The sequence below is a fragment of the Ranitomeya imitator genome, chromosome 2, assembly GCF_032444005.1.
Source record: "Ranitomeya imitator isolate aRanImi1 chromosome 2, aRanImi1.pri, whole genome shotgun sequence".
Lineage (NCBI taxonomy): Eukaryota > Metazoa > Chordata > Amphibia > Anura > Dendrobatidae > Ranitomeya > Ranitomeya imitator.
In genome coordinates, this window is record NC_091283.1 from 851164185 (window position 1) to 851191951 (window position 27767).

General features: G+C 46.8%; 1 protein-coding gene across 2 annotated transcripts in view; it reads left to right on the forward strand.

Annotated features, from left to right (window-relative positions):
• The window catches only part of SLC18A2 (solute carrier family 18 member A2), a 169486-nt gene that overhangs the window by 74865 nt on the left and 66854 nt on the right, over positions 1 to 27767 (forward strand). For both annotated transcript variants that reach the window (XM_069754399.1, XM_069754400.1), the window contains exons 4-6: positions 26393 to 26451; positions 26529 to 26612; positions 27261 to 27353. In XM_069754399.1, coding sequence (XP_069610500.1) covers positions 26393 to 26451; positions 26529 to 26612; positions 27261 to 27353 — 236 coding nt within the window. The remainder of the gene's footprint in view (positions 1 to 26392; positions 26452 to 26528; positions 26613 to 27260; positions 27354 to 27767) is intronic.

Genomic DNA, 27767 nt, shown 5'->3' on the forward strand with positions numbered 1-27767 from the left:
ACTGAAACCTCCTGCTTCACACAGATATTCCTAGCCTAAAATCCAGGCACTCCCCCTGTGGTGACATCACTTAGAGGCTGGATACTCCCCTGTCTTAGCAATATGAAAAATCATCTCACATATATCGACGACGGAACCTCATAAAAAGATGACACCGTGTCGTTATGCTCAGCGTGCTATAGGAATTCATTTAAGTATAGACATGGGGTAGCTGGGTGACCCAGTTCTGTAGTAATCAGTTTCTCAACTGTGCTGGTTCTGGAACCTAGAAAACTCACTGGCTGATAGTTCTACCGAAGCCCATGTGAAAATTGTATTTGTCCCACTTCTATCATTAATTGTTGCTATGATATTTACATTAGCAAAGACTAAGAAACGTGTTTTTTTCCCCCATGTGCTTCTACTTGTACTTTCACTTTGAAGCCATAAAAATTCTTGAGGGAGGGGGGAAATGAGTGGCTTCAATTTCACTAGGTTGCAGTAGAGGAAAGAAAGGGGATGGAATCTGCAGTGTGTGTGTCTGTGCCATGGTACCTTCTAGAAATAAACTCACATTGTGGCATTTTTACATTATCATGACACCATATAATACTCCATATAGAATGGGCCCCATTGTTGTGAATTCAGCTTTTGGGCTCCCTCCGGTGGTTGTAGAGGGTAATGCAGTTGTGCCTGGATTGCAGGAGTGGACATGTGTATCTACTAATTGCAGGACTGACTGGGGTATATAGCTTTGCAGGATCCTTTAGTCAGTGCCAGTTGTCCATTGTTCTTGAAGGATTCACTTCCCTGCTGGTCTCTCCAGTTTGCGGTGCTTTTCTACAAAGATAAGTCCTGGCTTTGTTTTTGCTGTCCACCTGCAGTGGACCTTATAGTTCTGTGCATTTTCATGTTTTTGTCTTGTCCAGCTTGGTCTGTGAAGTATTTTTTGCAGCCTAGCTGTGTCTCTGGAGATGCAGATATACCCCCCATGTCTTTAGTCAGATGTGGTGATCCGTATTTTCTGCGGTGGATATTTTCTAGTGTTTTTATACTGACTGCATAGTACTCTGTTCTATTCTTTCTTTTTAGCTAGTATGGTCTCCTATGCTAAAATCTGATTTCATATCTGCGTATGTTTTTTCCCTCTCCTCTCACAGTCAATATTTGTGGGGGGCTATCTATCCTTTGGGGATTTTCTCTGAGGCAAGATAGGTTTCCTGTTTCTGTCTTTAGGGGTAGTTAGATCTTATGCTTTGCCGAGGGGTTTAGGGAGTGTTAGGTACCCCCCACAGCTACTTTTAGTTGCGCTGCTAGGTTCAGGGTTTGCGGTCAGTACAGGGACCACCTTCTCCAGAGTACGTCTCATGCTGCTCCAAGGCCACCAGATCATAACAGTACAACTGGCCAACAATGAGTTAATTGCATCTCAGAAGAAGGGTGGAAAGATTTTGAACCATTTTTTTCCCTTAGCCTGTTTGGTCTGTTCCTCCCTCTTTATTTACCTCTGGGTGGCTACGGAGTCTAGTATTAACATGAATGTTCAGGAGTTAGTTTCTCGGGTGGATCAGCTTGCTGCTAGGGTACAGGGTATTTCAGATTTCATTGTTCAAACTCCTGCCTTAGAACCTAAGATTCCCACTCCTGATTTATTCTTTGGTGACAGATCCAAATTTTTGAGTTTCAAAAATAACTGTAAACTGTTTTTTGCATTAAGACCCCGGTCTTCTGGTGATCCTATTCAGCAGGTTAAAATCATCATATCTCTGCTGCGTGGTGACCCACAGGATTGGGCATTTTCCCTGGAATCTGGCAATCCTGCTTTGCTTAATGTTGATTCGTTCTTTCAGGCATTGGGGTTGTTGTATGATGAGCCTAATTATGTGGATCAGGCTGAGAAAATCTTGTTAGCCCTGTGTCAAGGTTAAGAAGCGGCAGAATTGTATTGCCAGAAATTTAGAAAATGGTCTGTACTGACTAAATGGAATGAGGATGCCTTGGCGGCAATTTTCAGAAAGGGTCTTTCTGAATCCGTTAAAGATGTTATGGTGGGGTTCCCCACGCCTGCTGGTCTGAGTGATTCTATGTCTCTGGCCATTCAGATTGATCGGCGCTTGCGCGAGCGCAGAATTGTGCACACTGTGGCGTTGTCCTCTGAGCGGGGCCCTGAGCCTATGCAGTGTGATAGGATTTTGTCTAGAGCTGAACGTCAAACATTCAGGCGTCAGAATAGGTTGTGTTTTTACTGCGGCGATTCTGCTCATGTTATTTCTGATTGCCCTAAGCGTACTAAGAGAATCGCTAGTTCTGTTGCCATCAGTACTATACAACCTAAATTTCTGTTATCTGTGACCTTGATCTGCTCATTATCATCATTTTCTGTCATGGCATTTGTGGATTCAGGCGCCGCTCTGAACTTAATGGACTTAGAATTTGCCAGACGTTGTGGTTTTCCCTTGCAGCCTTTGCAGAACCCTATTCCTTTGAGGGGCATTGATGCTACACCGTTGGCTAAAAATAAACCTCAGTTTTGGACACAGCTGACCATGCGCATGGCGCCAGCCCATCAGGAAGATTGTCGTTTTCTGGTGTTGCATAATTTGCATGATGATATTGTGCTGGGTTTTCCATGGTTGCAGCTACATAATCCGGTGTTAGATTGGAAATCTATGTCTGTGACTAGTTGGGGTTGTCAGGGGGTTCATGATCAGGTTCCTTTGATGTCAATCTCCTCTTCCCCCTCTTCTGAAATTCCTGAGTTTTTGTCTGACTTCCAGGATGTATTCGATGAGCCCAAATCCAGTTCCCTTCCACCGCATAGGGACTGTGATTGTGCTATTGATTTGATTCCAGGTTGTAAGTTCCCTAAGGGCCGACTTTTCAACCTGTCTGTGCCTGAACATACCGCCATGCGGAGCTATATTAAGGAGTCTTTGGAGAAAGGGCATATTCGGCCATCTTCTTCACCGTTGGGAGCGGGGTTCTTTTTTGTTGCCAAGAAGGATGGCTCCTTGAGACCCTGTATTGATTATCGCCTCTTGAATAAGATCACGGTCAAATTTCAATACCCCTTGCCTTTGTTTACTGATTTGTTTGCTAGGATTAAGGGGGCTAGCTGGTTTACTAAGATTGACCTTCGAGGGGCATATAATCTTATTTGTATCAAGCAGGGTGACGAATGGAAAACTGCATTTAATACGCCTGAAGGCCATTTTGAATACCTTGTGATGCCATTCGGACTCTCTAATGCCCCATCTGTGTTCCAGTCTTTCATGCATGATATCTTCCGGAGTTATCTTGATAAATTCATGGTTGTATATTTGGATGATATTTTGATTTTTTCCAATGATTGGGAGTCTCATGTGAAACAGGTCAGGATGGTATTTCAGATCCTCCGTAATAATGCTTTATTTGTGAAGGAGTCAAAGTGCCTCTTTAGAGTGCAGAAGGTTTCTTTTTTGGGTTTCATTTTTTCTCCCTCATCTATAGAAATGGATCCGGTTAAGGTTCAGGCCATTCATGATTGGATTCAGCCCACATCTGTGAAGAGCCTTCAGAAATTCTTGGGCTTTGCTAATTTTTATCGTTGTTTCATTGCCAACTTCTCCAGTGTGGTTAAACCTCTGACCGATTTGACCAAGAAAGGCGCTGATGTGACGAATTGGTCCTCCGCGGCTGTTTCTGCCTTTCAGGAGCTTAAACGCCGATTTACTTCTGCCCCTGTGTTGCGTCAGCCGGATGTTTCTCTTCCATTTCAGGTTGAGGTTGACGCGTCTGAGATTGGGGCAGGGGCCGTTTTGTCTCAGAGGAATTCTGATGGTTCCTTGATGAAACCGTGTGCCTTCTTTTCTCGGAAATTTTCGCCTGCGGAACGCAATTATGATGTCGGCAATCGGGAGTTGTTGGCTATGAAGTGGGCATTTGAGGAGTGGCGACATTGGCTTGAGGGGGCCAAGCACCGTATTGTGGTCCTGACCGATCATAAGAATCTGATTTACCTCGAGTCTGCCAAACGGCTGAATCCTAGACAGGCTCGATGGTCCCTGTTTTCATTTTGTGGTCTCGTACATTCCTGGTACTAAGAATGTTAAGGCGGATGCCCTCTCTAGGAGTTTTTTTCCGGATTCCCCTGGAGTTCTTGAGCCGGTCGGCATTTTGAAGGAAGGGGTGATTCTTTCTGCCATCTCCCCTGATTTGCGACGGGTTCTTCAGGAATTTCAGGCTGATAAGCCTGACCGCTGTGCTGTGGGGAAACTGTTTGTTCCTGATAGATGGACTAGTAAAGTGATTTCTGAGGTTCATTGTTCTGTGTTGGCTGGCCATCCTGGGATTTTTGGTACCAGAGATTTGGTTGGTAGGTCCTTTTGGTGGCCTTCTTTGTCACGGGATGTGCGTTCTTTTGTGCAGTCCTGTGGGATTTGTGCGCGGGCTAAGCCTTGCTGTTCCTGCGCTAGTGGGTTGCTTTTGCCATTGCCGGTCCCTGAGAGGCCCTGGACGCATATTTCTATGGATTTTATTTCCGATCTTCCTGTTTCCCAAAGAATGTCGGTTATCTGGGTTGTCTGTGACCGATTTTCTAAGATGGTTCATTTGGTGCCTTTGCCTAAATTGCCGCCTTCTTCTGATTTGGTTCCGTTGTTTTTTCAGCATGTGGTACGTTTGCATGGTATTCCGGAGAATATTATGTCCGACAGTGGTTCCCAGTTTGTTTCTAGCTTTTGGCGGGCCTTTTGTGCCAAGCTGGGCATTGATTTGTCTTTTCCTCTGCATTTCATCCTCAGACAAATGGCCAGACTGAGCGAACTAATCAGACCTTGGAGACCTATTTGAGATGCTTTGTGTCTGCTTATCAGGATGATTGGGTGGCTTTTTTGCCATTGGCCGAGTTTGCCCTTAATAATCGGGCTAGTTCGGCTATTTTGGTTTCGCCTTTTTTTTGTAATTTTGGTTTTCATCCTCGTTTTTCTTCTGGGCAGGTTGAGCCTTCTGACCTTCCTGGTGTGGATTCTGTGGTCAACAGGTTGCAGCAGATGTGGTGGACAATTTGGTGCTGTCTCAGTAGGAGGCTCAGCGTTTTGCTAACCGTCGTCGGTGTGTTGGTTCCCGGCTTCGGGTTGGTGATCTGGTTTGGTTATCTTCCCGTCATGTTCCTATGAAGGTTTCTTCCCCTAAGTTTAAGCCTCGATTTATTGGTCCTTATAGGATTTCTGAGATTATTAATCCGGTGTCCTTTCGCCTGGCGCTTCCGGCCTCTTTTGCTATTCATAATGTCTTCCATAGATCTTTGTTGCGGAAATATGTGGAGCCCGTTTTTCCCTCTGTTGATCCTCCGGCCCCTGTATTGGTCGATGGGGAGTTGGAATATGTTGTTGAGAAGATTTTGGATTCTCGTTTTTCGAGGCGGAAGCTTCAGTACCTTGTCAAGTGGAAGGGTTATGGCCAGGAGGATAATTCTTGGGTTTCTGCCTCTGATGTCCATGCCGTTGATTTGGTTCGTGCCTTTCATCGGGCTCATCCTGATCGGCCTGGGGGCTCTGGTGAGGGTTCGGTGACCCCTCCTCAAGTGGGGGGTACTGTTGTGAATTCAGCTTTTGGGCTCCCTCCGGTGGTTGTAGAGGGTAATGCAGTTGTACCTTGACTGCAGGAGTGGACAGGTGTATCTACTAATTGCAAAATTGACTGGGGTATATAGCTTTGCAGGATCATTTAGTCAGTGCCAGTTGTCCATTGTTCTTGAAGGATTCACTTCCCTGCTGGTCTCTCCAGTTTGCTGTGTTTTTCTACAAAGATAAGTCCTGGCTTTGTTTTTGCTGTCCACCTGCAGTGGACCTTATAGTTCTGTGCATTTTTATATTTTTGTCTTGTCCAGCTTTGTCTGTGAAGGATTTTTTGCAGCCAAGCTGCGTCTCTGGAGATGCAGATATACCCTCCATGTCTTTAGTCAGATGTGGTGATTTGTATTTTCTGTGGTGGATATTTTCTAGTGTTTTTATACTGACCGCATAGTACTCTGTTCTATTCTTTCTTTTTAGCTAGTATGGCCTCCTATGCTAAAATCTGATTTCATATCTGCGTATGTTTTTTCCCTCTCCTCTCACAGTCAATATTTGTGGGGGGCTATCTATCCTTTGGGGATTTTCTCTGAGGCAAGACAGGTTTCCTGTTTCTGTCTTTAGGGGTAGTTAGATCTTAGGCTGTGCCGAGGGGTCTAGGGAGTGTTAGGTACCCCCCACGGCTGCTTCTAGTTGCGCTGCTAGGTTCAGGGTTTGCGGTCAGTACAGGGACCACCTTCTCCAGAGTACGTCTCATGCTGCTCCAAGGCCACCAGATCATAACACCCCATATACTGTATTTCTCCGTATACAGTGGGGAAAAAAGTATTTAGCCAGCCACCAATTGTGCAAGTTCTCCCACTTAAAAAGATGAGAGAGGCCTGTAATTGACATCATAGGTAGGCCACAACTATGAGAGTCAACATGAGAAAACAAATCCAGAAAATCACCTTGTCTGATTTGGGAAGATTTATTTTGCAAATTATGGTGGAAAATAAGTATTTGGTCATTAACAAAAGTTCATCTCAATATTTCGTTAGATTTCCTTTGTTGGCAATGACAGAGGTGAAGCGTTTTATGTAAGTCTTCACAACGTTGGCACACACTGTTCGTGGTATGTTGGCCCATTCCTCCATGCAGATCTTTCTCCCCACTGTATAATGGGCCCCATATAATGCTCCATGTATAATGAGTCCCATATAATGCTCCATACAGTATAATGGAATCCATATAATGCTCCATGTAGAATAATGGACCCCATATAATGTTCCATACAGTATAATAGACCCCATATATTGCTTCAAACAGAATGGAACCCATATAATGCTTCAAATAGTATAATAAGCCCCATATAATACTCCATACAGAATAATGGACCCCCATATAATGCTCCATACAGAATGAGACCCATATAATGCTCCATACATAATGGGCTCCATATAGTGCTGCATATAGAATAATGGGCCCCATATAATGCATCATACAGGATAATGGGCCCCATATAATGCTCCACACAGAATGGGCCCCATATGATGCTTCATACAGTATAATCGGCCCCATATAATGCTCCACACAGAATGGGCCCCATATGATGCTCCAGTATATGATGGGCTCCATATGATGCTCCAGTAAATGATTGGTCCCATACAATGCTCCATACAGTATAATAGACCCCATATATTGCTCCAAACAGAATGGAACCCATATAATGCTTCAAATAGTATAATAAGCCCCATATAATACTCCATACTCCATACAGAATAATGGACCCCCATATAATGCTCCATACAGAATGAGACCCATATAATGCTCCATACATAATGGGCTCCATATAGTGCTGCATATAGAATAATCGGCCCCATATAATGCTCCACACAGGATGGGCCCCATATGATGCTCCAGTATATGATGGGCTCCATATGATGCTCCAGTAAATGATTGGTCCCATACAATGCTCCATACAGAATGGGCTCCTGTGGTGCTAATATATTAATGACCATCGGGAACCCATATTGGTTAGCCTGTCTTTAAAGACCACTTTAAGACCTCTTTAAGATATTATACACTAACAGTTCAGCTCATATTAGCCTTGTAGTTTTCTGTAATTCTCCTAACACCAGGTGTACCAATTACTGCATATCAGTGTTCAGAGAGAACATGCTTCTAGTATCATCCAGTACCAGCTAATTAATGCATACCTTTGTGATCCTCCAATTACTACATATTTTAGTTATCAGTATTCAGTAAGAAAGTGTATGTTTATATTATTATATTATAAAATGAGAATGCTTGGTCTGGGGGAAAATGTGTGTAAATGGGTTAGTAACTGGCTTAGTGATAGAAAGCAGAGGGTGGTTATAAATGGTATAGTCTCTAACTGGGTCGCTGTGACCAGTGGGGTACCGCAGGGGTCAGTATTGGGACCTGTTCTCTTCAACATATTCATTAATGATCTGGTAGAAGGTTTACACAGTAAAATATCGATATTTGCAGATGATACAAAACTATGTAAAGCAGTTAATACAAGAGAAGATAGTATTCTGCTACAGATGGATCTGGATAAGTTGGAAACTTGGGCTGAAAGGTGGCAGATGAGGTTTAACAATGATAAATGTAAGGTTATACACATGGGAAGAAGGAATCAATGTCACCATTACACACTGAATGGGAAACCACTGGGTAAATCTGACAGGGAGAAGGACTTGGGGATCCTAGTTAATGATAAACTTACCTGGAGCAGCCAGTGCCAGGCAGCAGCTGCCAAGGCAAACAGGATCATGGGGTGCATTAAAAGAGGTCTGGATACACATGATAAGAGCATTATACTGCCTCTGTGCAAATCCCTAGTTAGACCGCACATGGAGTACTGTGTCCAGTTTTGGGCACCGGTGCTCAGGAAGGATATAATGGAACTAGAGAGAGTACAAAGGAGGGCAACAAAATTAATAAAGGGGATGGGAGAACTACAATACCCAGATAGATTAGCGAAATTAGGATTATTTAGTCTAGAAAAAATACGACTGAGGGGCGATCTAATAACCATGTATAAGTATATAAGGGGACAATACAAATATCTCGCTGAGGATCTGTTTATACCAAGGAAGGTGACGGGCACAAGGGGGCATTCTTTGCGTCTGGAGGAGAGAAGGTTTTTCCACCAACATAGAAGAGGATTCTTTACTGTTAGGGCAGTGAGAATCTGGAATTGCTTGCCTGAGGAGGTGGTGATGGCGAACTCAGTCGAGGGGTTCAAGAGAGGCCTGGATGTCTTCCTGGAGCAGAACAATATTGTATCATACAATTAGGTTCTGTAGAAGGACGTAGATCTGGGGATTTATTATGATGGAATATAGGCTGAACTGGATGGACAAATGTCTTTTTTCGGCCTTACTAACTATGTTACTATGTTACTATGTTACTATATTATGGTAGAATATTCAGTGCCAGGAAAGCTTCTGGGCATCTTCTGTGTGATGACGTATTTGTCCGAAGGTGATTGATGTCTGAAGAGTTGGCCACTCAGAAAGAAGGATATTACTTTGGACAAATAGAATCTGTTAGAGCTCGTGTAACACTTGATTACGTAAGCATTTTTTCAAAAATAAAGATATAAGCTGGTGAAGACTTCAGCTAAGACAGAAGCCTGTAACCTGTAGACCGGAGCGGACGCCCATGTGGGTCTACAGTGTGGGTATCCCAGGAATTTCTATGTCTTTGCCGTTTGGCTTCTCACGGTTGATGGTTCCGGATAGATGATGCTCTTTTCCTGGTGAAGTTTTTCTTGTGTAGTGTGTAATGTAACTACTTTACCTTTGTGATGTATATTATATGCAAATGTGTGCGCAATATCACACTATTAACTATTTTCTGTAATCATTGAATTATTGTAATAAAATTAATCACCTTCTTTAAAGCACGGTATCTGAACCCTTTAAATACTTGGCAAAACAAGTGGTATATTGCAGTGTGTGGAGGAGGCTCATAAGTTACAGGAGGAAGAGGAGAAACTGAGCGACTGTCACATGAGGCTGAACGTGGGGAAATGACACTTCATACAGATGGGCACCATAAGATCTAGGGGGAGCAAACTAGGAGAATCACTGGTAGAGGGGGATCTGGGTGTAATAATCTGCAGGCACCATGTGTTCTGGAGGGGAGTGAACTAGGAGAGTCACTGGTAGAGGAAGATCTGGGTTTAATATTCTGCAGGCACCATGTGTTTTGGGGGAGTAAACTAGAAGAATCACTGGTAGAGGAGGATCTGGGGTGTAATATTCTGCAGACACCATGTGTTCTGGGAGGAGTAAACTAGGAGAGTCGCTGGTAGAGGTGAATTCGCCTGAGCACCTTCTCAAGATGCTGCAGTTGTTCCTCCCAGGAGGAACTGAAGATGGCAATGTCATCCAAGTATGCCACGGCGTACTTCTCCAGTCCCTGAAGCAGGAGGTTGACATCCGCTGGAAAGTGGCAGGGGCATTCTTCATGCGGAAGGGCATGACCGTGGACTCATACAGTCCAAACGGTGTGATAAAGGCGGACTTCTCCTGCGCCTCGGGGCTCAGGGGAATCTGCCAGTATCCTCGACTCAGATCCACTATTGTTAGGTAATCTGTGCCAGCTAACCTCTCCAGCAGCTCCTCGATGCGCAGCATTGGGTGCACATCACAGGCTGTGATGGCGTTGAGCCCCCTGTAGTCCACGCAGAACCGGGTGGTCTGATCCTTCTTTGTCACGAGAACTACAGGTGAGGCCCACGCACTCTTTGACCATCGAATCACCCCCAGCTGTAACATCTCATCGATCTCCTGGCGCATAACCTGCTGCACCTGGTCGGAGATTCGATAGGGTGTTCGCAGTAGTGGGGCATGATTCCCGGTGTCCACCTCGTGGACTCCTAACTTAGTGCTTCCAGGTTGGTTGGAGAAAACGGCCCGGAAGGGTTCCAGCTTGGTCCGCAACTGCAACCGCTGGGGTTCGGTTACTGAGGCGCTTACCTCCAAATCCTCGATGGACCCACCGGCCTTGGCTTGGGCCAGCATGTCCAGGAGGGGGTCTTCCTCCCTGTCTTCGGGTAAGCTGCAGACCGGTAGGACGAAAGGTTCACGTTCGTGATGAGCCTTCATCATGTTGACGTGAAAGGCCTTTCGCCTACCCCGAGCGTGGTCAAGTGTGAGCACGTAAGTGACCGGTTTGAGCTGTTGGTGAACGACGTACGGGCCCTCCCAGGCTACCTGAAGCTTATCCGTTGGCACAGGGGCCAGCACCCACACCTTTTGACCCACGTGGTAGGTCCGCTCCCGGGCGTTCTGGTCGTACCAGTGCTTCTGGTCAGCCTGAGCCTGCGTCATGTTGTCGTGCACCAACTGCGTCAAGGTCTGCATCTTTTCACGGAAGCGCATGACATACTCCACTATGGGTTCGGCTCCTCTTCCCAGGATTCTCTTACCAACCCAAGGGGTCCCCGGACTCGCCTGCCGTACAGAAGCTCAAAGGGGGAGAACCCCGTCGAGGCCTGCGGAACCTTTCTGTAAGCGAATAGCAGGTGTGGGTGGTACCGCTCCCAGTCACGCCCTTGGGTCTCAACCAGCATGCGTAGCATCTGTTTGAGGGTACCATTGAAGCGTTCACACAAGCCATTGGTCTGTGGGTGATACGCACTTGATACCAGGTTCTTCACCTGCATTCTCTTACAGAGAACCTCCATTAGGCGAGACATAAATTGGGCCCCTTGATCAGTAAGCATCTCCCAGGGAAACCCTACACTTGAAAAGATGGCCAACAGGGCATCCGCCACCTTATCTGCCCTAGTTGACGACAGAGCTACTGCCTCTGGGTACCGGGTAGCGTAGTCTACCACAGTAAGGATGTATTGCTTTCCAGAGCTGCTGGGGACGGCCAGCGGGCCCACAATGTCCACCGCGATTCTCTGGAAAGACTCCTCTATCACTGGCAAAGGGATCAGGGGAGCCTTAAGAGCAGGCCCCGCCTTCCCCACTTTTTGACAGGTGATACAGGAGCGGCAGTAGTTTGACACATCTGTCCCCATCTTAGGCCAATAGAAGTGTTGAGGCAGCCGGGCCTTAGTTTTGCTGATCCCCAAGTGTCTAGCGGGATCTCATGGGCAATCCGTAACAACTCACCCCGGAATTGCTGCGGGACGACCAGCTGTCTTTCCCTCAACCACTAATTTTGCGATTCTCCGGGTACTGTCTCCCGGTACAACCTTCCTCGTTCCCAGAACACCCTCTCCTTACCAGTCACGGAGGTGGGCGTCTCGGCGAGTTGTCTCAAACTCTCTAGGCTCACATCTGTGCGCAGATCGGCCTGAATCCCCTGGCTAGGGGAAGCCAGAAGCGATGTCACGGTCCCTTCCCCACGGGAACCCTCTTGGACCTGCTCTGGGTCCACCTCTGGTTCAGTCACAGTGATGACTGAGGAGGGTCCGGAAGGCAGACAGTTATCTGCGTTCCGGGCACTCTGACTGCGGGTGACAGCAGCTACGTAGGCTGTCTCCCCGGGGGTTGCTACAGGCCCATCAGCCGGCGCTGCTATGGGCTCTACCTCCCCATCCACCCCCAACACTTCATGGGCAGTGCTACTTATGGGCCAGTTACCTTCCTCGGTGGCACTGGTCAATTTCATGGCATCACCTTCCTCACGGTTCCCATGCTTCTCTCCATTTCCTGTAGCACCGACACTTGCCCCTTCTAGGGGTTCCTCAGCCATCTCACTCCGCAGAGCGACGTGGCTGGGCACGCCTGTACCTATGGACACATTAACCTTTGCAGAAAAATGGTTATCAGGTTCAGTTGGCACAGGTACAACATTTTCACCATCAATCCTAGGGAAAAAATGGTTATTAGATGCATCATTACGAGATAAAGCATTGTCAGGTAACACATGCGATTTCCTATCATCATCATCATCATCAGGGTTAACGTTACCCTTATTAGCAGATTGGGGAGGGGTGTCAGGGACGGGGACAGGACCTCTGGTGTGCTGGCTGGCAGGGGTACTGGCGTTGGTTGCAGGCTTACCCCCTCTCCAGCTGGTGGTGACTGGCTTTCGCGCTTCCGATCTACGGTTGGCCTCATAGGTATTGGCAATCTGCGCTGCTTTTGTCACGTCTTTGGGTTCTCTGTCCATCACGAACTGTCGCACCTCAGCTGGGCAAAGATGTAAGAACTGGTCTTCGATCATCAGGTCTCCCAGCTGCTCAAAGGTGGTCACTGACAGTCCTTGGGTCCACTGGTTAAAGTGGGTCCTGAGTCCATATACCACATCACTGTAACTGTTGTGTGAGCCACGTTGGAGGGTCCGGAACTTTCTACGGTACACCTCGGGTGTAAGCTGGTACTTGGCTATCAGGGCCTGCTTGATGGCCTCATAGTCTCCATCTTGTTCTTGAGGGAGGGCAGCAAACGCCTCCAGAGCTTTGCCTCTCAGCCCTGGTGTCCGGTATCGTGCCCATTCTTCTGTAGGCAGCTGGTACTGCCTGCAGGCTTTCTCAAAGGCCCGCAGAAAAGTGTCCAAGTCCCTGTCCTTTTCCATAACAGGAAAGTGATCGGGCCGGGGCTTTGGTATCTGAGCGCTGCTGGGCTCACGGCTCCGGGCGGTGGAGGGCATCACCCCCTGCCGGAGCATCTCCCGTTCATGTTCTTGCTGGGCTTGGCGCTCGGCTCTCTCAGCCTCCCGCTCGGCTCGCTCCTGGTATTGCTGGATTAGCGGCAGACGTCCATCACGGTCATCAGTGGGGAGTAGTTCCAATACCGCCAGCAGGTGGGGGTCCATTTCGCCCTGATTTCTAATAGGGCCCGCATTCAGTGGTTGGACCTCTACGCTGGCTTCTGCGGCCACTGGGCTCTGTAGCCTGGCTTGGTCTAGAGCAGCTTCCCATTGCACCAGATCTGTGACCATTTGGGCTTTGTTTTTGCCTGCAAAGTCAATGTGCTGTGACTTGCATGAGGCAGTAAGGGTCTGCTGCTTATAAAAGGTTTCTACCAACACAACCATGGTTGCCAAATAAAAGATAGGACAGAAAAACAAAGAGAAGGGTAGGGGATAATTACCAGTACATACAATTGTCTGAGGACTATTAAACACTGAGTTCGTTCTCCAAACTTATTTGCGCAGAGTCCTCGCAAGAACTTTGCAAGTTTTTAGTGAGAGGAATGATTGCTCAAACCAAATCACTAATGCTCTAAGATATCCCACCGCCTTGCCACCAATATGTCATGATTCACACCATAACCGTCACCCCTACGTCACGGATCGGGGTGACTTTAGGTCAACAGACGGCTATCACATGTGCAGGGGCCTTATCTTAGTTATCCCTCCACTGGTACAAGGTGATGAAAAAACACACACAAGGCTATTGGCCTCTTAGTTTACAGCAGGGGCTTATTTTAGGTATCCCACTGCTCTTCAATATACCACGAACTGCAGGGATTTATGTATATTCCGCTTTACAGTTCCGCTTGAAAACTTGCAGCTCTCTGGCGCCCCCTCACCCTCAGGTCAGAATAGGTACTGCACCTAGGGTAATTAGTCACCAGAAAGGCTGCCTGCTATGTACTGGCTATTGGGCACACTGCAGCGACGCGATATAAATACTCCCACTCAGGCAGGAACAATAATTATCAACGCCACAGTCGCTACAACGACTCCCAAAGGCACAGCACACGGTATGCTGCCACCAGCTTCGATTAAACGGGTCCAAAGCTAACCCAAAGCAGTAGCATAATTCCCTTCAGAAGACTTAGGGTACGTTTTAGAGCAGGAAGAACGAAACTAGTAATTTATACAGTGCCTACAAGTAGTATTCAACCCCCTGCAGATTTAGCAGGTTTACACATTTGGAATTAACTTGGCATTGTGACATTTGGACTGTAGATCAGCCTGGAAGTGTGAAATGCACTGCAGCAAAAAAGAATGTTATTTCTTTGTTTATTTTTTATTGAAATTGTGAAAAGTCTTTTCAGAGGGTCATTTATTATTCAACCCATCAACCCACCAGAATTCTGTTTGGTTGCCCTAAAGTATTAAGAAGTAGTTCAGGCACAAAGAACAATGAGCTTCACATGTTTGGATTAATTATCTCTTTTTCCAGCCTTTTCTGACTATTTAAGACCCTCCCCAAACTTGTGAACAGCACTCATACATGGTCAACATGGGAAAGACAAAAGAGCATTCCAAGGCCATCAGAGACAAGATCGTGGAGGGTCACAAGGCTGGCAAGGGGTACAAAACCCTTTCCAAGGAGTTGGGCCTACCTGTCTCCACTGGTTGGAGCATAATCCGGAAGTGGAAGGCTTGTGGAACTACTGTTAGCCTTCCATGGCCTGGACAGCCTTTGAAAGTTTCCTCCCGTGCCGAGGCCAGGCTTGTCCGAAGAGTCAAGGCTAACCCAAGGACAACAAGGAAGGAGCTCCGGGAAGATCTCATGGCAGTGGGGACATTGGTTTCAGTCAATACCATAAGTAACGTACTCCACCGCAATGGTCTCCGTTCCAGACGAGCCCGTAAGGTACCTTTACTTTCAAAGCGTCATGTCAAGGCTCGTTTACAGTTTGCTCATGATCACTTGGAGGACTCTGAGACTGACTGGTTCAAGGTTCTCTGGTCTGATGAGACCAAGATCGAGATCTTTGGTGCCAACCACACACGTGACGTTTGGAGACTGGATGGCACTGCATACGACCCCAAGAATACCATCCCTACAGTCAAGCATGGTGGTGGTAGCATCATGCTGTGGGGCTGTTTCTCAGCCAAGGGGCCTGGCCATCTGGTCCGCATCCATGGGAAGATGGATAGCACGGCCTACCTGGAGATTTTGGCCAAGAACCTCCGCTCCTCCATCAAGGATCTTAAGATGGGTCGTCATTTCATCTTCCAACAAGACAATGACCCAAAACACACAGCCAAGAAAGCCAAGGCCTGGTTCAAGAGGCAAAAAATCAAGGTGTTGCAGTGGCCTAGTCAGTCTCCTGACCTTAACCCAATTGAAAACTTGTGGAAGGAGCTCAAGATTAAAGTCCACATGAGACACCCAAAGAACCTAGATAACTTGGAGAAGATCTGCATGGAGGAGTGGGCCAAGATAACTCCAGAGACCTGTGCCGGATTGATCAGGTCTTAGAAAAGACGATTATTAGCTGTAATTGCAAACAAAGGTTATTCCACAAAATATTAAACCTAGGGGTTGAATAATAATTGACCCACACTTTTATGTTTAAAATTTATAAAAATTTAACTGAGCAACAAAACTTTTTGGTTTGTAAGATTTATGCATCTGTTAATAAATCCTGCTCTTGTTTGAAGTTTGAAGGCTCTAACTTATTTGCATCTTATTAAACCTGCTAAATCTGCAGGGGGTTGAATACTACTTGTAGGCATTGTATCAGGTGGCAGAATTCCTACACTGTGTGCAGAATAATGCATGTATTGTATACAGTTGGTCCAGAAATCTTTGGCCAGTTACGAATCTTCGTGATTTCAGCTTTGAAGGCCGCTATGTTGGCGCACAAGTAATTGCACAAATTAACTTTGCCATAAAAAAGCCTGAGGAAAACACAAAGAAGTTGTCTGCATCTGCGAGGTCTCTCCCTGCCAAAGGCTACAGAGTTAAATAGTTCACACATGTCCATCAAGCTGAACGGGAAGAGGGCAAATGATGGGACTGGGGCGCGTGCCCACCCACCATGCATGGTTCCTCTGCCCCAAAAGAGCTCATCCTTCCCTCCTGACACCAACATTTGGAGAAGAACTTTAAACATTTCCATCTTTATTTATCGTATTTTCTTCTAGACGAGAATCATGTAGCCATCACCGACTCCGCTGTCGCCACCTCTGTAGAACAATGGTTCCCATGGTAACGACACCTGGTGTCTGGAGATTAAACCTTCTTTCTCCAGGTGGAGGCAGCGCCACGAGGTCTCACATGAAGCAGCTTTAGACCCTACTTTATGTACTTGGACAAGTTCATCCTTCGCCCCGAGGACTTCTGTTCTCGATACTAAGTAACTCTTTCCTCATAAGGAAGATCCTCGCGGCTTCTATCACTTTGTGGCTCTTTGTATCTTCTCCATGAAACTTCATGAAAACTAAACCTCACACTCAGGATGAAACCGCAAATCGTCCGTGTCTGCGAATCCGTGCTCCTTCTACATGACAAGATCGTGGACGCTGATCTATAACTACCGCCAGATCCTCCTCTACCAGCGACTCTCCTAGTTTACTCCCCAGAACACATGGTGCTTGCAGATTATTACCCCCAGCTCCTCCTCTACCAGCGACTCTCCTAGTTTACTCCCCAGAACACATGGTGCCTGCAGATTATTCCCCCAGATCCTCCTCTACCAGTGATTCACCTAGTTTACTCCCCCAGAACACATGGTGCTTGCAGATTATTCCCCCAGATCCTCCTCTACCAGTGACTCTCCTAGTTTACTCCCCAGAACACATGGTGCCTGCAGATTATTCCCCCAGATCCTCCTCTAGCAGTGACTCACCTAGTTTACTCCCCCAGAACACGTGGTGCTTGCAGATTATTCCCCCAGATCCTCCTCTACCAGTGACTCTCCTAGTTTACTCCCCAGAACACATGGTGCCTGCAGTATATTCCCCCAGATCTTCCTCTACCAGTGACTCACCTAATTTACTCCCCCAGAACACGTGGTGCTTGCAGATTATTCCCCCAGATCCTCCTCTACCAGTGACTCTCCTGTTATGAACAGGTGATTCAGAACCCCAATGGACCTGGTGGTTACGAGCACAGAAAATGACCTGATAGTTGCTAATCACATAGGACGAGCTCTGAGACGTGGGAACTCTGCTGACCGCAATCCCTAATCCTATCACACCACACTAGAGGTAGCCGTGGATTGCTCCTAACGCTCCCTATGCAACTCGGCACAGCCTGAGAAACTAGCTAGCCCTGAAGATAGAAAAATAAGCCTACCTTGCCTCAGAGAAATTCCCCAAAGGAAAAGGCAGCCCCCCACATATAATGACTGTGAGCAAAGATGAAAACACAAACACAGAGATGAAATAGATTTTAGCAAAGTGAGGCCCGACTTACTAAATAGACCGAGGATAGGAAAGATAGCTTTGCGGTCAGCACAAAAACCTACAAACAACCACGCAGAGGGCGCAAAAAGACCCTCCACACCGACTAACGGTACGGAGGTGCTTCCTCTGCGTCCCAGAGCTTCCAGCAAGCAAGACAAACCAATATAGCAAGCTAGACAGAAAAAATAGCAAACAAAAGTAACACAAGCAGAACTTAGCTTATGCAGGGCAGACAGGCCACAAGAACGATCCAGGAGAGAGAGCAAAACCAATACTGGAACATTGACTGGAGGCCAGGAACAAAGAACTAGGTGGAGTTAAATAGAGCAGCACCTAACGACTTAATCTCGTCACCTGAGGAAGGAAACTCAGAAGCCGCAGCCCCACTCACATCCACCAGAGGAAGCTCATAGACAGAACCAGCCGAAGTACCGCTCATGACCACAGGAGGGAGCTTGACCACAGAATTCACAACACTCTCCTAGTTTACTCCCCCCAGATCACATGGTGCCTGCAGATTATTACCCCCAGATCCTCCTCTACCAGTGACTCTCCTAGTTTACTCCCCCCAGAACACATGGTGCCTGCAGATTATTACCCTCAGATCCTCCTCTACCAGCGACTCTCCTAGATTGCTCCCCCAGAACACAAGGTGCTTGCAGAATATTACCCCCAGATCCTCCTCTACCAGCGACTCACCTAGTTTACTCCCCCAGAACACATGGTGCCTGCAGATTATTACCCCTAGATACTCCTCTACCAGGGACTCTCCTAGTTTACTCCCCTAGAACATATGGTGTCTGCAGATTATTACCCCCAGATCCTCCTCTACCAGCTCACTCTCCTAGTTTACTCCCCCGAACACATGGTGCTTGCAGAATATTACCCCCAGATCCTCCTCTACCAGCGACTCTCCTACTTTACACCCCCAGAACACATGGTGCCTGCAGATTATTACCCCCAGATCCTCCTCTACCAGTGACATTCCTAGTTTACTCCCCCAGAACACAAGGTGCTTGCAGAATATTACCCCTAGATCCTCCTCTACCAGCGACTCTCCTAGTTTACTCCCCGAGAACACATGGTGCTTGCAGAATATTACCCCCAGATCCTCCTCTACCAGTGACTCTCCTAGTTTACTCCCCCAGAACACATGGTGCCTGCAGAATATTACCCCCAGATCCTCCTCTACCAGCGACTCACCTAGTTTACTCCCCCAGAACACATGGTGCCTGCAGATTATTACCCCCAGATCCTCCTCTACCAGCGACTCACCTAGTTTACTCCCCCCAGAACACATGGTGCCTGCAGAATATCACCCCCAGCTCCTCCTCTACCAGTTGGGATATTTGGGAGCACTGCCTATCAGCATGGTTTTGCCTGAAATTACTTGAGAACATGTGAATTTTACCTTTTCTCATTTAATCCCTTTATTTTATAATTACGTTGTACATATTTCAATGGTCTCTTTTGTAACATCTTTATATGCCTTTTTATAAACACAGCCTTAAACTTTCGAAGTAAAATATACAATGCCTACAAGTAGTATTCAACCCCCTGCAGATTTAGCAGGTTTAATAAGATGCAAATAAGTTAGAGCCTTCAAACTTCAAACAAGAGCAGGATTTATTAACAGATGCATAAATCTTACAAACCAAAAAGTTTTGTTGCTCAGTTAAATTTTTATAAATTTTAAACATAAAAGTGTGGGTCAATTATTATTCAACCCCTAGGTTTAATATTTTGTGGAATAACCTTTGTTTGCAATTACAGCTAATAATCGTCTTTTCTAAGACCTGATCAATCCGGCACAGGTCTCTGGAGTTATCTTGGCCCACTCCTCCATGCAGATCTTCTCCAAGTTATCTAGGTTCTTTGGGTGTCTCATGTGGACTTTAATCTTGAGCTCCTTCCACAAGTTTTCAATTGGGTTAAGGTCAGGAGACTGACTAGGCCACTGCAACACCTTGATTTTTTGCCTCTTGAACCAGGCCTTGGCTTTCTTGGCTGTGTGTTTTGGGTCATTGTCTTGTTGGAAGATGAAATGACGACCCATCTTAAGATCCTTGATGGAGGAGCGGAGGTTCTTGGCCAAAATCTCCAGGTAGGCCGTGCTATCCATCTTCCCATGGATGCGGACCAGATGGCCAGGCCCCTTGGCTGAGAAACAGCCCCACAGCATGATGCTACCACCACCATGCTTGACTGTAGGGATGGTATTCTTGGGGTCGTATGCAGTGCCATCCAGTCTCCAAACGTCACGTGTGTGGTTGGCACCAAAGATCTCGATCTTGGTCTCATCAGACCAGAGAACCTTGAACCAGTCAGTCTCAGAGTCCTCCAAGTGATCATGAGCAAACTGTAAACGAGCCTTGACATGACGCTTTGAAAGTAAAGGTACCTTACGGGCTCGTCTGGAACGGAGACCATTGCGGTGGAGTACGTTACTTATGGTATTGACTGAAACCAATGTCCCCACTGCCATGAGATCTTCCCGGAGCTCCTTCCTTGTTGTCCTTGGGTTAGCCTTGACTCTTCGGACAAGCCTGGCCTCGGCACGGGAGGAAACTTTCAAAGGCTGTCCAGGCCGTGGAAGGCTAACAGTAGTTCCATAAGCCTTCCACTTCCGGATGATGCTCCCAACAGTGGAGACAGGTAGGCCCAACTCCTTGGAAAGGGTTTTGTACCCCTTGCCAGCCTTGTGACCCTCCACGATCTTGTCTCTGATGGCCTTGCAATGCTCCTTTGTCTTTCCCATGTTGACCATGTATGAGTGCTGTTCACAAGTTTGGGGAGGGTCTTAAATAGTCAGAAAAGGCTGGAAAAAGATAATTAATCCAAACATGTGAAGCTCATTGTTCTTTGTGCCTGAACTACTTCTTAATACTTTAGGGGAACCAAACAGAATTCTGGTGGGTTGAGGGGTTGAATAATAAATGACCCTCTGAAAAGACTTTTCACAATTTCAATAAAAAATAAACAAAGAAATAACATTCTTTTTTGCTGCAGTGCATTTCACACTTCCAGGCTGATCTACAGTCCAAATGTCACAATGCCAAGTTAATTCCAAATGTGTAAACCTGCTAAATCTGCAGGGGGTTGAATACTACTTGTAGGCACTGTACATATCATAACCTGCAGCTCTGTCACCTGACCCATATCTCCTCCTCAGATCTGTCACCTGATACATATCACCTCCTCACATCTGTCACCTGACCCATAACACCTCCACATCTGTCACCTGATACATATCACCTCCTCACATCTGTCACCTGACCCATATCACCTCAGATCTGTCCCCTGACCCATATCACCTCCTCACATGTCACCTGACCCATATCACCTCACTTCTGTCACCTGATACATATCACCTCACATCTGTCACCTGACCCATATCACCTCCTCACATCTGTCACCTGACCCATATCACCTCCTCACATCTGTCACCTGATACATATCTCCTCCTCACATCTGTCACCTGATACATATCACCTCACATCTGTCACCTGACCCATATCTCCTCAGATCTGTCACCTGATACATATCACCTCACATCTGTCACCTGACCCATATCACCTCACATCTGTCACCTGACCCATATCACTTCCGTCACCTGACCCATATCACTTCCTTACATCTGTCACCTGACCCATATCTCCTCCTCAGGTCTGTCACCTGATACATATCACCTCACATCTGTCACCTGACCCATATCTCCTCCTCAGATCTGTCACCTGACCCATATCACCACATCTGTCACCTGACCCATATCACCTCACATCTGTCACCTGACCCATATCACCTCACATCTGTCACCTGACCCATATCACCTCCTCACATCTGTCACCTGACCCATATCACCTCACATCTGTCACCTGACCCATATCACCTCACATCTGTCACCTGACCCATATCACCTCACATCTGTCACCTGACCCATATCTCCTCCTCAGATCTGTCACCTGACCCATATCTCCTCCTCAGATCTGTCACCTTACCCATATCACCTCAAATCTGTCACCTGACCCATATCTCCTCCTCAGGTCTGTCACCTGATACATATCACCTCACATCTGTCACCTGACCCATATCACCTCCTCACATCTGTCACTTGACCCAAATCACCACCTCACATCTGTCACCTGACCCATATCTCCTCCTCACATCTGTCACCTGACCCATATCTCCTCCTCACATCTGTCACCTGACCCATATCTCCTCCTCACATCTGTCACCTGACCCATATCTCCTCCTCACATCTGTCACCTGACCGATATCTTCTCACATCTGTCACCTGACCCATATCACCACCTCACATCTGTCACCTGACCCATATCACCACCTCACATCTGTCACCTGACCCACATCACCTCACATCTGTCACCTGACCCATATCTCCTCCTCAGATCCGTCACCTGACCCATATCTCCTCCTCAGGTCTGTCAACTGACCCATATCACCTCCTCACATCTGTCACCTGACCCATATCACCTCACATCTGTCACCTGACCCATATCTCCTCCTCAGATCCGTCACCTGACCCATATCATCTCCTCACATCTGTCACCTGACCCATATCACATTCTCACATCTGTCACCTGATACATATCACCTCCTCAGATCTGTCACCTGACCCATATCTCCTCCTGAGGTCTGTCACCTGACCCATATCTCCTCCTCAGGTCTGTCACCTGATTCATATCACCTCACATCTGTCACCTGACCCATATCTCCTCAGATCTGTCACCTGATAAATATCACCTCACATCTGTCACCTGATACATATCACCTCACATCTGTCACCTGACCCATATCACCTCCTCACATCTGTCACCTGACCCATATCACCACCTCCCTCAACCCACCAGAATTCTGTTTGGTTCCCCTAAAGTATTAAGAAGTAGTTCAGGCACAAAGAACAATGAGCTTCACATGTTTGGATTAATTATCTTTTTCCAGCCTTTTCTGACTATTTAAGACCCTCCCCAAACTTGTGAACAGCACTCATACATGGTCAACATGGGAAAGACAAAGGAGCATTCCAAGGCCATCAGAGACAAGATCGTGGAGGGTCACAAGGCTGGCAAGGGGTACAAAACCCTTTCCAAGGAGTTGGGCCTACCTGTCTCCACTGTTGGGAGCATCATCCGGAAGTGGAAGGCTTATGGAACTACTGTTAGCCTTCCACAGCCTGGACAGCCTTTGAAAGTTTCCTCCCGTGCCGAGGCCAGGCTTGTCCGAAGAGTCAAGGCTAACCCAAGGACAACAAGGACGGAGCTCCGGGAAGATCTCATGGCAGTGGGGACATTGGTTTCAGTCAATACCATAAGTAACGTACTCCACCGCAATGGTCTCCGTTCCAGACGAGCCCGTAAGGTACCTTTACTTTCAAAGCGTCATGTCAAGGCTCGTCTACAGTTTGCTCATGATCACTTGGAGGACTCTGAGACTGACTGGTTCAAGGTTCTCTGGTCTGATGAGACCAAGATCGAGATCTTTGGTGCCAACCACACACGTGACGTTTGGAGACTGGATGGCACTGCATACGACCTCACCTGACCCATATTACCTCCTCACATCTGTCACCTGACCCATATCTCCTCAGATCTGTCACCTGATACATATCACCTCACATCTGTCACCTGACCCATATCACCTCACATCTGTCACCTGACCCATATCACCTCCTCAGGTCTGTCACCTGACCCATATCACCTCCTCACTCTGTCACCTTACCCATATCACCTCCTCAGATCCGTCACCTGATCCATATCACCACCTAACATCTGTCACCTGACCGATATCTCCTCCTCACATCTGTCATCTGACCCATATCACCTCCTCACATCTGTCACCTGACCCATATCACCTCCTCACATCTGTCACCTGACCCATATCACCTCCTCACATCTGTCACCTGATACATATCACATTCTCACATCTGTCACTTGATACATATCACCTCCTCAGATCTGTCACCTGACCCATATCTCCCCCTCACATCTGTCACCTGATACCTATCACCTCCTCAGGTCTGTCACCTGACCCATATCACCTCCTCAGATCCGTCACCTGATCCATATCTCCTCCTCAGGTCTGTCATCTTACCCATATCTCCTCACATCTGTCACCTGACCCATATCACCTCCTCACATCTGTCACCTGACCCATATCACCTCCTCACATCTGTCACCTGATACATATCACATTCTCACATCTGTCACTTGATACATATCACCTCCTCAGATCTGTCCCCTGACCCATATCACCTCCTCACATCTGTCCCCTGACCCATATCACCTCACATCTGTCACCTGACCCATATCACCTCACATCTGTCGCCTGACCCATATCACCTCCTCAGATCTGTCACCTGATACATATCACATTCTAACATCTGTCACCTGACCCATATCGCCTCCTCAGATCTGTCACCTGACCCATGTCACCTCATGTCTGTCACCTGATGCATATTATAGCTCAGATCTGTCACCTGATGCATGTCACATCCTCACATCTGTCACCTGATACATATCTGTTATGATTGTGTGACAACTCACATGGGAAAATAGGTAAAACGCTGGAAACTGCAACTGACCCAGCTGGTTCCTGTACAGACTAGAGATATTGACCCCGCAATGCCTAGTGGTTCCTACGTGGCTGGAAAAGCCCTAACAACAGACTTAGGGTGGTTTCACACTTGCGTTTTTGTCTGCAGCGTTTTTTTTCAAAAAAACGCATGCGTTTTTTTTTCCTATCTTTAACATTGAAAACGCATGCGTTTTTTTGTGTACGCGTTTGGTCGCGTTTTTTGACGCATGCGTTTTTTTACTGCATGCGTTCATTTTCTGAAATGCTACTTGTAGTATTTTTAGAAGCGTTTTTTGGACCAAAAAAAAACGCATGCGTTTTCATGCGTTTTTTTTGGGTCAAAAAATACATTGGAGTCAATGGGGACGCATGCGTTTTTTGGTGCATGCGTTTTTTGCGGTAAAAAACGCATGCGTTTTTTTATTAAAAAACCAGAAAACACACTGATATGCCACCCCCCAACATAAAGGTGATAAAGGGAACCTAACCCTACCCCTAACCCTACCCCTAACCCTACCCCTAACCCTACCCCTAACCCTAAGGGATCCTAACCCTACCCCTAACCCTACCCCTAACCCTAACCCTAAGGGATCCTAACCCTACCCCTAACCCTAACCCTACCCCTAACCCTAAGGGATCCTAACCCTAACCCTACCCCTAACCCTAACCCTACCCCTACCCCTAACCCTAAGGGATCCTAGCCCTAACCCTAATCCCTTTATGGTTAGGGTTAGGGGTAGGGTTAGGGTTAGGATCCCTTAGGGTTAGGGTTACGAGTAGGGTTAGGGGTAGGGTTAGGGTTAGGATCCCTTAGGGTTAGGGGTAGGGTTAGGGTTAGGGTTAGGATCCCTTAGGGTTAGGGTTAGGGGTAGGGTTAGGGGTAGGATCCCTTTAGGGTTAGGGTTATGATCCCTACCCCTACCCCTACCCCTAACCCTAACCCTATCTGTTGCTGTTTATAGTGGGTTTTTTATTTTTTTTTGATGATTGGCAGCTGTCACACATTTCTCAGCATGTATTTAAAAAACGCAAACGCATGTAAAAACGCATGTAAACGCGTCTAAACGCCGCGTTTTTTTCACCACATGCAAAAACGCATGCGTCAAAAAAACGCAGCGTTTACACGCGTTTACATGCGTTTTTTCACCATGCGGTTTTTTGCGTTTTTTACCGCAAAAACGCACCCCAAAAAACGCCAATGTGAAACCAGCCTAAAGCATGGCAGCTTGGACCTATGCTGACCGAAATATGGATCAAGTGCTTCACATTCCTCCTAAAGAACCAGAGTTTGATTTACCTACAGAAGGGAAGGATGCTGATACACGAAGAGATCCCAGAATGAGTAAAGCAAACCATAAAATACAAAATGAGATATAAGGTGTGTACTGCAGCCTACTTCCCAAACTAGAAACAAAACATTGGTGAAGGGTAAAGAACATAATCAGCAGAGATGAACCCTAGCTGGTCTTTCACTGACTGGCATAAACAACGGCAGTCTGGCTGGTCATCCAAAAGGGACTATTACCAGCAGGAAATACCAGCAGGTGGAAAGTATATAAAGCTGCACCAGAAAGGTGATAAGGCAGACAAACGAGTAAATGAAAACAACTGTTAACCTAAAAAGACTAAAGCAAGGATAACACAACGTGTAACTTCTGTGGCTCAGTAGATAGACAAGCCGAAGACAAAGCACAGGCCCAAGGGTTTGAACCGAGATGCATGACAATATCACATTCTCAGATCTTTCATCTGATACAGATCACATCCTCAGACCTGTCGCCTGATCGCTATCACATCTCACTGATTGCTATCACATTGCCTGATGTGTATCATATCTCAGATCTGTCACCCAATAGAGATCATAACCTGCATCTCTGTCACCTGATCCGTATCACAGTCTCACATGTCACCTGATCGATATCATATTTCACATCTGTCACCTGATCCGTATCACAGTCTCACATCTGTCACCTGATCGATATCACATTTCACATCTGTCACCTGATCCGTATCACAGTCTCACATCTGTCACCTCATCGATATCACATTTCACATCTGTCACCTGATCCGTATCACAGTCTCACATCTGTCACCTGATCGATATCACATCTCAGATCTGTCGCCTGATCGATATCACATCCAGGAGTTCTGTATCCTGATATACACTATTCTTTTCTTCTCTCATAATCTATTTTGTACAGGGTTGGATATCAGATCCCTATGTTTGCCGGATTCTGTATCATGTTCCTCTCCACAATCAGTAAGTATCCAGGGGTGGATGATGTCAGTCTATTATTATTCTAGTATTACAAACATCTGCCCATCCTCTCTCCATAGTGTTTGCTTTCTCCGGGACGTACACATTACTGTTCATTGCGAGGTCGCTGCAGGGAATCGGCTCATCCTGCTCATCTGTGGCAGGTAGGTGTCATATCTGAGACATGTTATGCCGATCAGGTTTTCGGGGCATAGGGTACTTGGCTGGTTGTCTTAATTCCTGGAAGTTGCCGGTACTTTTTGACAGTTCTTTATCCGTGAGGTGCATGGTCATACCCGGAACCTGAAGAAAAGGACGTACGCAACCCCAGCCCGAGCCTCCGCAGTGCTGCTCCATGTGGAAGGATGGATGTGTATCTGTCAGAGCTGTCCTAGACCTCTCTGGAGATGGAGGTGATGGCTTCCAAGGCCCAGACGACAGCTTCAATTGGCCTTTATACCTGCTTGACTATCAGACGTCTCTTGCAGACAGCAGACAATCCAGACCAAGGAAAACAAGAAGGCGACAATCAATAGAATAATTTGGAGAATGCACATCCTGCTCCATCTGTTATTGGAGTGTCTGTAAAGCGGATCTTGTTGGAAGTGCCGCGTGTTGCACATACTGCTTATAGACAAGTTCATGCACGAGTCTGTAGCCCTCAAAGTTCCTTGTTTCTTCTCATATGAGTTTTTAATTTCCTCCCTTTCCACATAAAGGTCAGAGCTCCAGAGTCGTGAAGGGGGATTATTGCTCAGAGCAGCATCGGCACGGAGCGAACGAGGCCTCTAATCCATGTGTTTACCCCGCAGGTATGGGGATGCTCGCCAGTGTGTACACGGATGACGAGGAGCGAGGCAACGCCATGGGGATTGCACTGGGAGGACTCGCTATGGGAGTACTGGGTCAGTCCATCATGACTTCTCGCTATTTAACAAGATGTCCTTCTTTTCCCTAAAACCTTTCATTTCTAGAACTTTCTGTAATTATTATCTTAGTACTTTGATTCGTCTTCTTTGACCTTTTCGGTTTGGTGAACTGGGTTTATCACTCAGACTTTACCTTTGGTTTGGTTGATAGAGCGGAGCGGGAAGATGAGGACACAGGTGGGCTTGTTAGTATGGTTGGGGATGTCGTTGATGCACTGGAGCAGGGAGCACAGGGTCACTAGATTGTCTGAGGGACCTCGAGGTTGGTCTCCACTCTTCTGTGTCATCTCATTGCTACACGCACAGAAAGAATCAATTTGGCTTTTCCAATTTTCAGAGCTGACGTTTCCATTCTTGCATTGCCTATAGGTTTTCTGGCAAAGATCTCTC